The following is a 17,709-nucleotide window of genomic DNA, read 5'->3' on the forward strand; positions in this document are numbered from 1 at the left end:
GCCTGTCTCTAGCGGCCAGTCAATGAATTGCAGTTCAATTAACTTCCGTGTTGGCTTCAAGAGAGACCGCGGGAGCTTGCCGCTTGGTTTGATCGCAGTTTAAAATACAGCGCGTGTCAACTTCGTGCCTTCGTTCACTGGACTGTACCATAAACAGGAGATCCTGTACAGGAAATGAAACACCATTAGCATTTTACCATGTGAAAACCCGCCCATTCGTACGCAAGAAATTAGTTACTTCTCCTTTAATTCGAATAAATACAGCCAGCACAGAATATTCGTGATTCCCAGGAGGATGTTCCTCCTCTTAAATACCGTGCGCCGACAGATGGTCTAATCCTCGTGATACTTCCTGAAGAGCAGCATAGCAACGCTGTCCATCGCTTCCGCATTGACTGCAGTTCCCTCTGTCAATGCGGGAGAATGAATAACTCTAAATGTGACATTACCCACAAACGACGGAGTCCAACACGAATCATACGATGTATATACGTAGTGGGATTTATGGTGAGTATCCTCTTTTGTATAATTTGGCGATGGTCAGAGCTCTTCTGTATGGCATTGATCGAAATGACACCACATAAAGCTGCTGTCAATACATTTACATAGATCTGATACCCCTGTTCTGCACATCTGATCCATATTCTCATATATACTGACATAGTCTAAGTAAAGTCAGCTCATGAAATGACAAAGTATTCATTTGAAACACTTCGATATGAAGAATTTCCTAGAACAGTTGAAAAATAAGAATTTTGTTTATAAAGGCTCATTGATATTTAGTAGTCTTTATGATAACAACATTTTCATATATCAGAATGCTTTGGCAACTTATAGTTTTGCATCTGTAGAAATATTTTGTCCTGTCTGTGGATTTTGGCAACTATTTATTTCCTCTTCTTTCCCTTCTCAGACACATTGAGTTTTGATTCACCCATAGTTTCTGTCAGATTAAAAGTTTTATTTTAATAGAAAGTGCCGTGACTGGATTGTGGTGCAGTGTGACTTCAATCAAGTGCTTGGCTGGCCTGACTGCAGAACACTTAAAAATCTAGATAAACAGGCTCAATGGCAAAAGGCTTTTGTGTCAGTTTTGCTTTCACCCTATTAAAGCCAACGGACATTTTCTCTTCTTTCTGTAAAGACAAATCAATGACACACATCATTCATTCATTCATTCAGTCAGTCAGTCAGTCAGTCAGTCAGTCGTGTTTTTTGCATGTTGTTGAACTACTTCCACAACGCATAGCTATTTTACTAGTTGTACACAAAAGTGTGTGTTCAGTTTGTCATAGAATATGTTTTAATGAACCTGAATAGGTTTTTTTAATCTTTGGCAAACTTCCCCTCTAAATCATAACAATGAGTTTTAATGTATTTTAGAAATGTGACATATTATTATTTTGAATGTCATACATTTAAATGATTTATGGAAACCACAAAAAAATATATTTGTATAGGTCTGTTCTGCAAATTAGGATTCATGTAATTAGTAAATGTAATTATTCTAGCCTTCTCAAAATTAAATCTGCTGTAATTAGACTGTAATTATAGTCTTAAAGGGATAGTTCACCCCAAAATGAAAATTTTATCATTTAGCCTACTCACCCTCAAGTTGTTGAAACCTGTATGAGTTTCTTTCTTCTGCTGAACAAAAAAATAAGATATTTTGAAAAATGTCGGTAACCGAACAGTTGATGGGCCCCATTGACATTCATAATGGTGGGGTCATTAGGGCCCATCAACTTACCCATATTCTTTCAAATATTTTCTTTTGTCTTCAAAAGAAGACAGAAATTCATACAAGTTTGGAACAACTTGAGGGTGAGTAAATGATGACAAAATCAGTTTAAACTAGAAATCTGTTTCTTGAGCTGTGTTTGCTTTGCTGACGTATGGATCCATTTATGTGTGTGTTTTCAGGACCTCTTTGGGGTCAGTATGATTATCCCTTTGCTGAGTCATCATGTGAAGTTTCTGGGAGCAAGTCCTACAGTGGCTGGGATTGTAGGTAAGTCTCTGGTGTTGTTGTTAAAGTCTTCATAAAACGGAACGTGCAATAGTCTTTTCTTTCCTATTGTGATGTATATCTTTATATCTGAGTGAAACGGCTTATTGAAAGAAATATGTAGGCAGGACTTGATTTTGTCCATCAGGAATTGATTGGATCATTTAATGGTTGTGGTTTGCTATTGCTGTGATGTCATGTGAGAAGAGAAGAGATGTCACTGCGAGATGGAGCGGGACCTATTTTGATTAAAGATTATGAGGGCACATAAATACATAAAAAAAATATGATGTGCACTGATAAATCATGTATAATAAATACAGCATATTCCATTCAATTTTGATTTCATGGTGGCACTGAGTTTCAGTATTAACAGCATATTTCAGCCTATCTTTATTATTAACTATTATGACAATTAGTTAGACAGCTTATTTTCTGCTGTGGTTTGTAAAACTGTAAAGACTTCAGCAAAATGTATTTGCATAGATTTGAATAAAAATCTAGTGTGTAAAACTGTTTGTTTGATTGATTCATTTTCTGCCAGGTTTTATAGTCCATTATTCTAAATGTAGTCTGTTGCCAAACATTTTAGACCAGCAGTCATACAGTAGGTTTGCTTTCAAAAGGATTTTATCAAATTAATTTTCATAAAATTTCAGGTCTTGCTGGATGGATATGGTCTCTCATGAGAATAGTGATTTTTGAGGGTGCACAAAATCAATTCAATTGATACAATTAGTGCAAATTAATTTGAATGTGTCAACTGGCATTTGTTTTTGTAAATATTTAAGTCAAATTTTGTTTGATTCTGCGCATCCTGTTCTCAAAAGAGCCAATATCAAATTACTTTTCTTGTTTTTTCAGTCATCAGATGACTTCATTGCTGGCGGGTTGTAATTTTTAGGGCAAAAGACAAGCAGGTCTTTGAAATCAGCAGTACATTGCTTGCGCCTCGTCTCTGATTAAAAGGGCTGCTTAAATGTGGCCCATATAGTCAATGAAAATCACCTGCTCAATTGATATTTTCACTGATTTCATAAGGCTGGCAGCTTAGATTGTGATCACAAGGTCTTGTTGCCTTAACAGCTTGATTGTGAAACTTATTCTTTTGTTAAGTGATGTTTCCCTCTGCTTTTTTCCCTCTTGCAGGATCTACCTATGGAGTATTACAACTCTTCTCTAGCACTGTTGTGGTAAGTATTGTTTTGTTTTTTAGTGAGCAGCATTTGCTACATCAGTTTGCTACTCTCAATTTAATAATTCATGTTTAGCCTACTTCATCCAATCTGTTTAAAGCACATATCACAGTAATTGTTTATTACAATCAACATTACAAGGCACCTCAAACTGCATATTGCACTCACGTCTGGAGTGTGTTACTGTAAAATGAGTCATCATATTGCCTGTGACAAACACACCGACACACACACACACACACACATTTAAAGTGGTTAAAGACTGAAGGGTCACGGGGCTAGTTAAGAAGTGAAGGAGATGTTTGTCTACTTACTTACTTGTCTGTTAAGCATGGAGATAGCAGACAGGAACAGTGAGTCTCTATGACATGCCTGTAGTCCAGAAACAGAGAGAACATAGTAAATCCAATTAACGTTTTTATTGCATTACGCTAGTGTGTGTGTGTGTGTGCGTGTGTGTGTGTGTCATACCTCAGTCTAATGAGGGCTGGTATGGAGATGCCTGCACTTCTTGCCTCAGGGCCTGAGTCGTTTAATTTGTCAGGTCCGATCTGTCTGCCTTTAGGCTATAAATTGTAGGTTTCTTTGGTGAGCTTTTTCTTTAATAAACAACTAAGGTTCTGGCTTCAATTTATTGCAATGAATCGCACACAAAAATGTCATACTAGCTGAGTGATATGATATTAGTGTCCTGAAGTCACTTGGATCTGATAACAAGAAAAAGAATATGACCATGTGACGCTACATGTCATTTTTTAATCTTTGGGTTTACTGACATGGAGGGCAGGGTTTTGGAGAGAGCTCTTTTGCTAAGATTAGCTGTTTTGCTAGGATAAAGGAGGGTTAGCTGTTGCAAAACAGCTAGCATTGCTTACAGCGTCTTTACATGGTCATGTTCTACAAAAGATTTTCACATTTCTTGCCCTCTACCCTAATTGTGGAAAAGTACTCTTTTGTATACCTTTATAAAGGAGTATTTATTACAGAAATGATAAGAATATTGGCCTACTTAAGTGCTTGAATGTAATGTAATGTTTACTGACACTTAATTGCATGTTAATTACAAATGTATTCATATTAAATGCAATTAGTTGAACTGTAGAGAGTTTTTTGACCCACTTAAGTAGGAATTCGTTGTTCATTTCTATGTAATTTCATAATTCCTTTGAAGTCTTTGAAATATGGTTAAGTGTACTGCCGAATGCACTTACAAGAATTTATGGAAAACTAAAATACATAATTTATTGTCATTTCTATTTCAACTTTTTACATTTAAATGTATTTAATTACACATTTGTACAGATAAGGTTGCAATTTAGTACATTTAACATAAATTAACTTGTTAAATGTAAAACTAAAATGTAATGGTGAATAAGACAGTTAAAATGAATATCAAGTACTTTAATTGTGATTCAGTATGTTAGTCAACACTAGGGATGCCACAATTCTCAAAATAATAATGAACCGTTCGGTACGGCATTCACGGTTCAATACGCGCTTGTGAATTGCGTTTTTTTTTTTCGGTTTTGCATTTAATTAATTATTTTTCTACAAATTCTATAATTTGCCTCCATCCCAATATACTGAACAACGCAACATACATTCACATCACACGTTAGTGGTAGAGTTATACTCACGGAACACTATAGTTATTCACAATCACGAAAGTTAATTATTTGCATGCGTTTTAAAGCCTTCATTCACGTGCATATGCACTGTTTTATCATGCGCTTTTCCCAGCGCGCGCACTAAACGCCTGTCAAACACTTGATTACTGGACGAAGTAGTCGTCTTACTGCGCTAATACTGTCAAATACACACAAGGTTAACATAAACACAGTCGGTTATGTCTAAAGTGAAAGTAAATTTGCGTGTGTCTGCATATTAGATGCACGCATGTCTTAAATTGACAGCAGCGCAGCCTAGCCTAGACTAAAATTGTCATTATTTACTCAGTCTAATATTGTTCCAAACCTGTAGTCATTTCTCGATGACAGAATTTTCATTTTTGAGTGATCTATCCCTTTAATGTTAATACAACAACAAAAATCTAAGAGAAAATCACTCACTGCTCTTGACTGAAAAACTAATACAGTAGCTAAAATCAATGTATATTTTATAGTGAAGTCTATGTAGTGTTTTATTTTTACATTTTTTCATTCAATTTCATACTTAAATGCTGCTGTACAGCTCTGAGCTGCCAGTGTAAATCTTTATATATATTTATTTTATATTATACAGTACACTAGGAATGTGTACAAGGTTTTTTTTTTTAAGTTTTAAGTTTAAGTAAGGGTTTTCAATTCTTTTAAGTAAAATAAAGAAAGAGTATTGCAATAAAAAGTTTTTGTATTGCAATATTGCGTATTTTTTCTCCGTAATCTCTTGCTGTTCCTGTCGCATAAGAATAGAATAGCAAAAATCGGATGTGACAAGCCATCAGAACCGAACCGAACCGAAAACCGTGGTTAAAAACTGAGGTATGTATTGAACCGTGGACTAACTGTATTGTTGCATCCCTAGTCAACACATACGTAAATAAGTGTATTTTTTTAAAGCATGACAAAAGATTATTAAGACAATGTTTTAAAATGTCCTTTTAAGTTTTATTTGACAATTACGAAGTTCACTGTTTTTAAAAGTGTACTTAAGTGTTTTAAGAAAAAAAAGTGTACTCTTTAACCCTCTCGAGTCTGCGGTCGTGCCGGCGCGATCGGCTCTCTTTTTTTCTTATCAGTGTCAAAGAGACTCGAATAACTGTCGTTTTTTTATCATTCAGGCAAGTGTTATACATCATTATAATCTGTTAAGTTTCTTTTTTTTTTTTCTGTTTCTGTTAAGTTTCTATTTTTACACTTAAGTGGCCTTTTATTTCATTGATATATTGTAAGTACAGTTTAAAAAAATACTTTTAAGATTATTTAAAAAATTTTAACTTTTAAATTCTTTAAGATTTGAAGACACTGCAAGGGCAAATTCTATTCAGCACACTTCTTTTTCACAAGGGTAAGTTTGTGTTGGGGGTTGATATATAAGCTACATTTTAAACTATAACCAACTTACTGTTTAAAGTGATTTGATTAATTAGCACATCAAAAAAAAAAAAATTACAATCCATGTGATACAGAAAAAGTTGACAAAGATGTCTTCTTTGATGACAATCATCTGTGTCACAGTCTGTTGGTGTTTTGTTTCATTTTCATGGACTTTTAGTTTGTTTCTCTTCAGTTACCTGTTCCCTTTGTTCCATTTTCCCGCTCTTCATTTGCTACCATGCTTATTGATTCATTAGTTGTCACCTGTTCAACATTGAGTTCATTCAAACTGTGTATTTAAGTCCTTCAGTTCATTGTCTGGTATTGTTTGTTTGTTCATTGTCAGTCTCGTTGTGTTGCTCATTTTTAATTACCTGTTTTTATGTAATTTAATAAAACCACGTTGGAATTTGATCTTCTTCATCCTTGTGGATTAGCGTTACAGTCTGCAATTATGTGTTTATTTCTCTATAGAGACAAATGGTTAAAAATGACTTATTTTATATGTCTTTCATTGTCTCTTCTCATCGGCAGGGAAGTTGGAGTGATGTGGTTGGGAGGCGCTATTCACTACTGACGTGCATTTTGCTCAGTGCCTTTGGATATGGCCTGCTGGGTCTGTCCACTAGTATTGCACTCTTTGTGCTGGCCAGGATACCAGTGGGTGAGTAGCGGAGTAATTTTGTTCATGTTGCAATTTAGGATGTGCATTATTGCTTAAAGTCACACATTAATGTGATTTCCTTTTCTGTCGAAAGGGCTCTTTAAACACTCCCTGTCTATCTGCCGAGCACTCCTGTCAGATCTTGTGTCGGAGGAAGAACGGCCTCTAGTGATGGGTCACTATAACGCAGCCTCAAGTGTGGGATTCATCCTGGGACCAGTGGTGGGTGGATATCTCACTGAACACGAGGGGGGGTTTTACTTATCCTCATTCGCCTGTGCAGCCATTTTCTTTCTAAATGCAGGTGAGCAAGATTGACAGTAGTTGCATGAGTAAAGGAAGTAGGTTATTTATTAAAAGTACAGACAAGTATATACAAGCCAATATTTAGTGAGATTTGCTTTATTTCAAAATTTGTGCCCAAGAATGACATTTCTGTCATTAGACAGAAATTACATTACATTACATTACAGATTTGTGCAAAACTTTTGCGATATTTTCTAAATGTTGATTAAAAAACTATTGTGAAATGACAGCGTTTCTATTAACCCGATGATATGCGACTAAAACTTTTTTTTTTCCTCTCGCGATAAGTCATTCCAAAAATTGTGCCACGTATGTTTGTAGGGTTATGTATATCCCAGCCACCGCACTATTATTTTTAATCGATGGAGACGTAGGCGTGTTATCCAAGCATTAATGGCAAGGAAAGCACCTTATACTTGGGAGCGGCCACTTATGAGGTGTTTGTCCCCCATATCTGCCCGTTTCGTTTTCTGTCCAAACATTCCACATCATCTGTAAAGAATGATTGACTTGTACGTATGCCTGGTGACCTGTAAATTACGGAAAAACTGTTTTCAGTGCAGTTTTGCAACAATTGCCTTTTTCGAATTGCCTGAAAAACCAACTCATGCGAGCGTAAAAACTGTTGTTGCGATTATTTCCATTTTGTGTTTTTTTCAATTCGTGGCTATTGTTTACATGTCATTCAAAAACCACATGACTTTCTTCCACTGAACACAAAAGGGAAAACATTGAAGGCTGTTTGCCATTCAATTGCAATGAATGTGAGCTGAAGCTTTCAAAGCTTCCATATCACGAGAGAAGGGATGTCTGAAGTCCACTCCAAATCATTTTTCATGTAACTTTTTCATGAACTCAGTCCCTATTCATTTTACAGTAATTGCATGGAAAAGAGCAGCCTTGGCATTCTGCTAAACGTCACCTTTTTGTTCTACTGAAGAAAGAAAGACATGAGTTTGGAATGACATGAGAATGAGTAAATGATTACAGAATTTTTATTTCTGGATGAGCTATCCCTTATTAAAAAGAAGTACAGTTCACCATACTTACAAAAAAAAACTTTTTATGGAAATAATATCTTTTAAAAGAATATTCTTTTGTTTTCTGACACTTAACTCCATGTTAATTGTAGTTTAAATAAAATATATATTATAGTTTGAATGTATATTAAATGCAGTTAGTGCCTTTTGACCCACTTAAGTAAGACTTAATTAAATATAAAGATGTACTTTGTTAATTTTTTTCTTATGGTCTTTGAAATATTAAGTGTACTGCCAAATGCACTGACAAGCATTTACTAAAATACTTTATTGTCATTTTTATTGAAACTTGTATGCCATATGTTTAAATGTATAAGTAGCAATTTATTATATTTACCATAAATTCACTTAAACGTAATAGCAAATAACACACTACAATTAAAATGGTAATCAAGTACTTTAAACATGCTTTAGTATATTAGTCAACACATCAAAATAAATGCACTTCTTGAAAGCATGACAAAGGATTATTAAAACAGTGATTTAAAGTGATATTTTTAATTTGATTATTACAAACTAAGTGCACTTTTTAGAACAGTGTGTTAAGAAAGTGTACTCTCTTTAAGTACACTAAAGTGGCCTTTTTATTTCATTAATATTATATTATCTGCAAGTACATTTTTTATTTTTTTTTTAAGTACACTGCAAGTGCACATTCAATACAATGAAGTGCCCTTCTTTTTCACAAGTGATCCCTTCAGATGTCTGCTACGAAGCAACATAAATTACAGTCCACTTATCCAGATGTTGTCTTCTCAGGGTTGGTCTGGATGTTACCATGGAGCGAGACACTTAATCACCGTACAGATGCAAATGCTAATAGTAAAACCAAAACCAGCAAAACCTACGATGGGTTAAAGAACTCAGTCCAGCAGAACTGCTCAGACAAAAACCACATTCGGCATTCGAATGCGTCTGCAGTCCGTAGTGGAGCAGATGCAGGCTGGGGCTGGAGGGACATGTCTATCTTCCAGCCTGCCTGGAGACAGCTGTCCTCAGTGTGGGTGAGGATCTGCATGGTGGCGTCCTCGGATATGTGGGACGTGTTCCTGGTGCGTCTTCTAATGGCTGTATCTATAATGCTGTACTACAGTAACTTCTCCTTAGCCATGGAGGAGCGTTTTCAGCTCACACCAAAGATGACAGGATATTTGATCAGCTACAGCAGCATGTTGGGAGCCCTTGCTGGCTGCTTGGTGGGACCCGTAACACAACTCTATAGCAACAACATGGCTGCTTTATTGTTGCACTCTACATCGCTCACCTGTATGTTGATCTTCCTGTATGCCATAGCGCCCAATGTAGGGCAGGTCCTGCTCACCTCCACGTTCTTTGCCATCTCTACCACTATCGGACGCACTTGCATCACCGACTTGGAGCTGCAGCGTGGGGGAGCCCAAGCTAGCGGGACGTTAATCGGAGCGGGACAGTCAGTCACAGCTGTGGGACGGGTCCTAGCACCGCTGCTGTCTGGTCTTGCTCAAGAATTCAGCCCCTGTGGACCTCCTAGTTTGGGGGTCGTGCTGGGTCTGCTAGCTGTGGGTTTGCTACTCTTGAGGACTCCTAAGTGGGACAGTAAGACAAAGGTTAAAGAGAAACAATGAGGTGTAAACCACTCAAAGTGAAGGAAAGATAAAGGACTGTGATGGCAGCTGTCTTTTTTTCCTCTCAGGTGATGTGATCGTGGGAGTTTTGATCTGTATACCACTATAGAATGTCAGGACATCAATGTGAGAGACGGCCGTCGGTAAGGCTGGCTACCTCCTGTGCCGCCATGCTGAAAGAGAGCAATTGCCTGTGCAAATGCAGACTGACAGAGTCTGATGCGAAGTCTAACAAGATGAATGTTTATATCAGAACATTTTGCGATGGTTCAACACCAATGGCAGGACTAGAGTAAAACCAAGGATGTTCTGTTTCAAAGCATCAGAAGTGTTGAAAACTTTTATGTGTGTTTCCTGGCCAAATTTCACACTAAAGGTCACTTAAACATGGGAAAGGTAAGGCTTACGTGCTTCCAAGAAATCAACTTAGCATTTTAATAGGGATAAACTTGACTACAGTACATGATGGAGTTTTACCTCACTGTGGCATTGATACTCGTTTAACCACTATTTATCTTTGGTGTACTTCAGAATACGCACTTCCTTCTGTGTTTTAAAATTTTAATGTCATACAGTTGCCCAAAAGGCTAGCAATAATGTTTTCAATAAAACTGCACAAACAGATCACATACACTACTGTTCAATAGTATTAAATTCTGTTTGGTTTTTTAAGAATTTAAGACTATTGTTCAGCAAGGATGCAATAAATTGATCAGAAGTGACAGTGAAGACATTTAAAATGTTTCAAAAGATTTTCCTTCCACATAAATGGTATTTTAAATTGTAATAATATGTCAGACTTTTACTGTTTTACTGTATTTTTGATCAAATAAATGCAGCCTTGGTGAGCAAAAGAGGTTTCTTTCAAAAAATCGTATCAATCTCTTTTGAACGGTATGTGTGGGAAATGTTTTTTTTTTCTTTTAGCATTGTTTTTGTTCCCATTTGTATCATCATCTGAATTTGTTATGTTTTATAATTAATACTTTTTTAATGTAGGCTTTTTTTGTTCATGTCAGGAATAGTGTTCACACCTGAGCATAATTACACAGATTTTTGTCTAAGAATGTAATGTTTTATTTTTCATCAAATGAAAATAAAAGCAGCCTGAGCCTACACAAAATTCCACTTTCATGGATCCAGTAATTGTTTCATTTATCTTATTTATTATATTTATCTGTGCCTAAATAATGTAATTAACTTAAATCCAGTTAAACCTCATGAATAACAATATTTTAGTTCTTAAAGCTAACATTCAATTCAGAAAAATAAAAAAATGAAAAAGACAATGCACCCAGATTATTTCCATTTTGTGTTTTTTTCAATTCGTGGCTATTGTTTACATGTCATTCAAAAACCACATGACTTTCTTCCACTGAACACAAAAGGGAAAACATTGAAGGCTGTTTGCCATTCAATTGCAATGAATGTGAGCTGAAGCTTTCAAAGCTTCCATATCACGAGAGAAGGGATGTCTGAAGTCCACTCCAAATCATTTTTCATGTAACTTTTTCATGAACTCAGTCCCTATTCATTTTACAGTAATTGCATGGAAAAGAGCAGCCTTGGCATTCTGCTAAACGTCACCTTTTTGTTCTACTGAAGAAAGAAAGACATGAGTTTGGAATGACATGAGAATGAGTAAATGATTACAGAATTTTTATTTCTGGATGAGCTATCCCTTATTAAAAAGAAGTACAGTTCACCATACTTACAAAAAAAAAACTTTTTATGGAAATAATATCTTTTAAAAGAATATTCTTTTGTTTTCTGACACTTAACTCCATGTTAATTGTAGTTTAAATAAAATATATATTATAGTTTGAATGTATATTAAATGCAGTTAGTGCCTTTTGACCCACTTAAGTAAGACTTAATTAAATATAAAGATGTACTTTGTTAATTTTTTTCTTATGGTCTTTGAAATATTAAGTGTACTGCCAAATGCACTGACAAGCATTTACTAAAATACTTTATTGTCATTTTTATTGAAACTTGTATGCCATATGTTTAAATGTATAAGTAGCAATTTATTATATTTACCATAAATTCACTTAAACGTAATAGCAAATAACACACTACAATTAAAATGGTAATCAAGTACTTTAAACATGCTTTAGTATATTAGTCAACACATCAAAATAAATGCACTTCTTGAAAGCATGACAAAGGATTATTAAAACAGTGATTTAAAGTGATATTTTTAATTTGATTATTACAAACTAAGTGCACTTTTTAGAACAGTGTGTTAAGAAAGTGTACTCTCTTTAAGTACACTAAAGTGGCCTTTTTATTTCATTAATATTATATTATCTGCAAGTACATTTTTTATTTTTTTTTTAAGTACACTGCAAGTGCACATTCAATACAATGAAGTGCCCTTCTTTTTCACAAGTGATCCCTTCAGATGTCTGCTACGAAGCAACATAAATTACAGTCCACTTATCCAGATGTTGTCTTCTCAGGGTTGGTCTGGATGTTACCATGGAGCGAGACACTTAATCACCGTACAGATGCAAATGCTAATAGTAAAACCAAAACCAGCAAAACCTACGATGGGTTAAAGAACTCAGTCCAGCAGAACTGCTCAGACAAAAACCACATTCGGCATTCGAATGCGTCTGCAGTCCGTAGTGGAGCAGATGCAGGCTGGGGCTGGAGGGACATGTCTATCTTCCAGCCTGCCTGGAGACAGCTGTCCTCAGTGTGGGTGAGGATCTGCATGGTGGCGTCCTCGGATATGTGGGACGTGTTCCTGGTGCGTCTTCTAATGGCTGTATCTATAATGCTGTACTACAGTAACTTCTCCTTAGCCATGGAGGAGCGTTTTCAGCTCACACCAAAGATGACAGGATATTTGATCAGCTACAGCAGCATGTTGGGAGCCCTTGCTGGCTGCTTGGTGGGACCCGTAACACAACTCTATAGCAACAACATGGCTGCTTTATTGTTGCACTCTACATCGCTCACCTGTATGTTGATCTTCCTGTATGCCATAGCGCCCAATGTAGGGCAGGTCCTGCTCACCTCCACGTTCTTTGCCATCTCTACCACTATCGGACGCACTTGCATCACCGACTTGGAGCTGCAGCGTGGGGGAGCCCAAGCTAGCGGGACGTTAATCGGAGCGGGACAGTCAGTCACAGCTGTGGGACGGGTCCTAGCACCGCTGCTGTCTGGTCTTGCTCAAGAATTCAGCCCCTGTGGACCTCCTAGTTTGGGGGTCGTGCTGGGTCTGCTAGCTGTGGGTTTGCTACTCTTGAGGACTCCTAAGTGGGACAGTAAGACAAAGGTTAAAGAGAAACAATGAGGTGTAAACCACTCAAAGTGAAGGAAAGATAAAGGACTGTGATGGCAGCTGTCTTTTTTTCCTCTCAGGTGATGTGATCGTGGGAGTTTTGATCTGTATACCACTATAGAATGTCAGGACATCAATGTGAGAGACGGCCGTCGGTAAGGCTGGCTACCTCCTGTGCCGCCATGCTGAAAGAGAGCAATTGCCTGTGCAAATGCAGACTGACAGAGTCTGATGCGAAGTCTAACAAGATGAATGTTTATATCAGAACATTTTGCGATGGTTCAACACCAATGGCAGGACTAGAGTAAAACCAAGGATGTTCTGTTTCAAAGCATCAGAAGTGTTGAAAACTTTTATGTGTGTTTCCTGGCCAAATTTCACACTAAAGGTCACTTAAACATGGGAAAGGTAAGGCTTACGTGCTTCCAAGAAATCAACTTAGCATTTTAATAGGGATAAACTTGACTACAGTACATGATGGAGTTTTACCTCACTGTGGCATTGATACTCGTTTAACCACTATTTATCTTTGGTGTACTTCAGAATACGCACTTCCTTCTGTGTTTTAAAATTTTAATGTCATACAGTTGCCCAAAAGGCTAGCAATAATGTTTTCAATAAAACTGCACAAACAGATCACATACACTACTGTTCAATAGTATTAAATTCTGTTTGGTTTTTTAAGAATTTAAGACTATTGTTCAGCAAGGATGCAATAAATTGATCAGAAGTGACAGTGAAGACATTTAAAATGTTTCAAAAGATTTTCCTTCCACATAAATGGTATTTTAAATTGTAATAATATGTCAGACTTTTACTGTTTTACTGTATTTTTGATCAAATAAATGCAGCCTTGGTGAGCAAAAGAGGTTTCTTTCAAAAAATCGTATCAATCTCTTTTGAACGGTATGTGTGGGAAATGTTTTTTTTTTCTTTTAGCATTGTTTTTGTTCCCATTTGTATCATCATCTGAATTTGTTATGTTTTATAATTAATACTTTTTTAATGTAGGCTTTTTTTGTTCATGTCAGGAATAGTGTTCACACCTGAGCATAATTACACAGATTTTTGTCTAAGAATGTAATGTTTTATTTTTCATCAAATGAAAATAAAAGCAGCCTGAGCCTACACAAAATTCCACTTTCATGGATCCAGTAATTGTTTCATTTATCTTATTTATTATATTTATCTGTGCCTAAATAATGTAATTAACTTAAATCCAGTTAAACCTCATGAATAACAATATTTTAGTTCTTAAAGCTAACATTCAATTCAGAAAAATAAAAAAATGAAAAAGACAATGCACCCAGATTATTTCCATTTTGTGTTTTTTTCAATTCGTGGCTATTGTTTACATGTCATTCAAAAACCACATGACTTTCTTCCACTGAACACAAAAGGGAAAACATTGAAGGCTGTTTGCCATTCAATTGCAATGAATGTGAGCTGAAGCTTTCAAAGCTTCCATATCACGAGAGAAGGGATGTCTGAAGTCCACTCCAAATCATTTTTCATGTAACTTTTTCATGAACTCAGTCCCTATTCATTTTACAGTAATTGCATGGAAAAGAGCAGCCTTGGCATTCTGCTAAACGTCACCTTTTTGTTCTACTGAAGAAAGAAAGACATGAGTTTGGAATGACATGAGAATGAGTAAATGATTACAGAATTTTTATTTCTGGATGAGCTATCCCTTATTAAAAAGAAGTACAGTTCACCATACTTACAAAAAAAAAACTTTTTATGGAAATAATATCTTTTAAAAGAATATTCTTTTGTTTTCTGACACTTAACTCCATGTTAATTGTAGTTTAAATAAAATATATATTATAGTTTGAATGTATATTAAATGCAGTTAGTGCCTTTTGACCCACTTAAGTAAGACTTAATTAAATATAAAGATGTACTTTGTTAATTTTTTTCTTATGGTCTTTGAAATATTAAGTGTACTGCCAAATGCACTGACAAGCATTTACTAAAATACTTTATTGTCATTTTTATTGAAACTTGTATGCCATATGTTTAAATGTATAAGTAGCAATTTATTATATTTACCATAAATTCACTTAAACGTAATAGCAAATAACACACTACAATTAAAATGGTAATCAAGTACTTTAAACATGCTTTAGTATATTAGTCAACACATCAAAATAAATGCACTTCTTGAAAGCATGACAAAGGATTATTAAAACAGTGATTTAAAGTGATATTTTTAATTTGATTATTACAAACTAAGTGCACTTTTTAGAACAGTGTGTTAAGAAAGTGTACTCTCTTTAAGTACACTAAAGTGGCCTTTTTATTTCATTAATATTATATTATCTGCAAGTACATTTTTTATTTTTTTTTTAAGTACACTGCAAGTGCACATTCAATACAATGAAGTGCCCTTCTTTTTCACAAGTGATCCCTTCAGATGTCTGCTACGAAGCAACATAAATTACAGTCCACTTATCCAGATGTTGTCTTCTCAGGGTTGGTCTGGATGTTACCATGGAGCGAGACACTTAATCACCGTACAGATGCAAATGCTAATAGTAAAACCAAAACCAGCAAAACCTACGATGGGTTAAAGAACTCAGTCCAGCAGAACTGCTCAGACAAAAACCACATTCGGCATTCGAATGCGTCTGCAGTCCGTAGTGGAGCAGATGCAGGCTGGGGCTGGAGGGACATGTCTATCTTCCAGCCTGCCTGGAGACAGCTGTCCTCAGTGTGGGTGAGGATCTGCATGGTGGCGTCCTCGGATATGTGGGACGTGTTCCTGGTGCGTCTTCTAATGGCTGTATCTATAATGCTGTACTACAGTAACTTCTCCTTAGCCATGGAGGAGCGTTTTCAGCTCACACCAAAGATGACAGGATATTTGATCAGCTACAGCAGCATGTTGGGAGCCCTTGCTGGCTGCTTGGTGGGACCCGTAACACAACTCTATAGCAACAACATGGCTGCTTTATTGTTGCACTCTACATCGCTCACCTGTATGTTGATCTTCCTGTATGCCATAGCGCCCAATGTAGGGCAGGTCCTGCTCACCTCCACGTTCTTTGCCATCTCTACCACTATCGGACGCACTTGCATCACCGACTTGGAGCTGCAGCGTGGGGGAGCCCAAGCTAGCGGGACGTTAATCGGAGCGGGACAGTCAGTCACAGCTGTGGGACGGGTCCTAGCACCGCTGCTGTCTGGTCTTGCTCAAGAATTCAGCCCCTGTGGACCTCCTAGTTTGGGGGTCGTGCTGGGTCTGCTAGCTGTGGGTTTGCTACTCTTGAGGACTCCTAAGTGGGACAGTAAGACAAAGGTTAAAGAGAAACAATGAGGTGTAAACCACTCAAAGTGAAGGAAAGATAAAGGACTGTGATGGCAGCTGTCTTTTTTTCCTCTCAGGTGATGTGATCGTGGGAGTTTTGATCTGTATACCACTATAGAATGTCAGGACATCAATGTGAGAGACGGCCGTCGGTAAGGCTGGCTACCTCCTGTGCCGCCATGCTGAAAGAGAGCAATTGCCTGTGCAAATGCAGACTGACAGAGTCTGATGCGAAGTCTAACAAGATGAATGTTTATATCAGAACATTTTGCGATGGTTCAACACCAATGGCAGGACTAGAGTAAAACCAAGGATGTTCTGTTTCAAAGCATCAGAAGTGGAACATTCATTGTTGAAAACTTTTATGTGTGTTTCCTGGCCAAATTTCACACTAAAGGTCACTTAAACATGGGAAAGGTAAGGCTTACGTGCTTCCAACGAAATCAACTTAGCATTTTAATAGGGATAAACTTGACTACAGTACATGATGGAGTTTTACCTCACTGTGGCATTGATACTCGTTTAACCACTATTTATCTTTGGTGTACTTCAGAATACGCACTTCCTTCTGTGTTTTAAAATTTTAATGTCATACAGTTGCCCAAAAGGCTAGCAATAATGTTTTCAATAAAACTGCACAAACAGATCACATACACTACTGTTCAATAGTATTAAATTCTGTTTGGTTTTTTAAGAATTTAAGACTAGTGTTCAGCAAGGATGCAATAAATTGATCAGAAGTGACAGTGAAGACATTTAAAATGTTTCAAAAGATTTTCCTTCCACATAAATGGTATTTTAAATTGTAATAATATTTCAGACTTTTACTGTTTTACTGTATGTTTGATCAAATAAATGCAGCCTTGGTGAGCAAAAGAGGTTTCTTTCAAAAAATCGTATCAATCTCTTTTGAACGGTATGTGTGGGAAATGTTTTTTTTTTTCTTTTAGCATTGTTTTTGTTCCCATTTGTATCATCATCTGAATTTGTTATGTTTTATAATTAATACTTTTTTAATGTAGGCTTTTTTTGTTCATGTCAGGAATAGTGTTCACACCTGAACATAATTACACAGATTTTTGTCTAAGAATGTAATGTTTTATCTTTCATCAAATGAAAATAAAAGCAGCCTGAGCCTACACAAAATTCCACTTTCATGGATCCAGTAATTGTTTCATTTATCTTATTTATTATATTTATCTGTGCCTAAATAATGTAATTAACTTAAATCCAGTTAAACCTCAT

The 17,709-nt window shown here is 36.3% G+C and overlaps 3 protein-coding genes across 4 annotated transcripts; all 3 read left to right on the top strand.

The window, feature by feature from the left end:
* Nucleotides 1-21: 21 nt before the first annotated feature.
* Nucleotides 22-11,117, top strand: LOC307129381 (major facilitator superfamily domain-containing protein 9-like). 2 transcript variants are annotated; one of them, XM_079821764.1, is made up of 6 exons: nt 22-507; nt 1,924-2,011; nt 3,158-3,201; nt 6,774-6,903; nt 6,998-7,207; nt 9,009-11,117. In XM_079821764.1, exons 1-6 carry the CDS (start codon nt 424-426, stop codon nt 9,851-9,853), a joined length of 1,401 nt encoding a protein of 466 aa, XP_079677890.1. In that variant the 5' UTR covers nt 22-423; the 3' UTR covers nt 9,854-11,117. The 2 variants fall into 2 exon arrangements, with proteins under 2 accessions (XP_079677890.1, XP_079677891.1); XM_079821765.1 differs by lacking the exon at nt 22-507 and adding an exon at nt 1,794-1,824 and having other exon boundaries at nt 9,009-11,104.
* Nucleotides 11,118-12,329: 1,212 nt separating this feature from the next.
* LOC307128720 (major facilitator superfamily domain-containing protein 9-like) lies at nt 12,330-13,188 on the top strand (the record flags this gene model as incomplete). The annotated part of the gene is made up of 1 exon (XM_079820662.1): nt 12,330-13,188. One exon carries the CDS (start codon nt 12,330-12,332, stop codon nt 13,161-13,163), a length of 834 nt encoding a protein of 277 aa, XP_079676788.1. The 3' UTR covers nt 13,164-13,188.
* A 1,683-nt stretch (nt 13,189-14,871) lies between these two features.
* LOC307129047 (major facilitator superfamily domain-containing protein 9-like) lies at nt 14,872-17,600 on the top strand. The gene has a single exon (XM_079821163.1). It carries the CDS (start codon nt 15,571-15,573, stop codon nt 16,471-16,473), a length of 903 nt encoding a protein of 300 aa, XP_079677289.1. The 5' UTR covers nt 14,872-15,570; the 3' UTR covers nt 16,474-17,600.
* Nucleotides 17,601-17,709: the final 109 nt, after the last annotated feature.

This window comes from Gobio gobio (genome assembly GCF_949357685.1).
Source record: "Gobio gobio genome assembly, chromosome: 7".
Taxonomy (NCBI): Eukaryota; Metazoa; Chordata; class Actinopteri; order Cypriniformes; family Gobionidae; genus Gobio; species Gobio gobio.

What these genes read in the sequence shown, in the direction of transcription:
- LOC307129381 (XM_079821764.1), top strand. Translation starts at nt 424, where the DNA reads ATGAATAACTCTAAATGTGACATTACCCACAAACGACGGAGTCCAACA. An exon ending in TATACGTAGTGGGATTTATG is followed by an intron (nt 508 to 1,923) that starts GTGAGTATCCTC and finishes GTGTGTTTTCAG; the next exon opens with GACCTCTTTGGGGTCAGTAT. An exon ending in TCTTCTCTAGCACTGTTGTG is followed by an intron (nt 3,202 to 6,773) that starts GTAAGTATTGTT and finishes TCTCATCGGCAG; the next exon opens with GGAAGTTGGAGTGATGTGGT.
- LOC307129047 (XM_079821163.1), top strand. Translation starts at nt 15,571, where the DNA reads ATGTCTGCTACGAAGCAACATAAATTACAGTCCACTTATCCAGATGTT.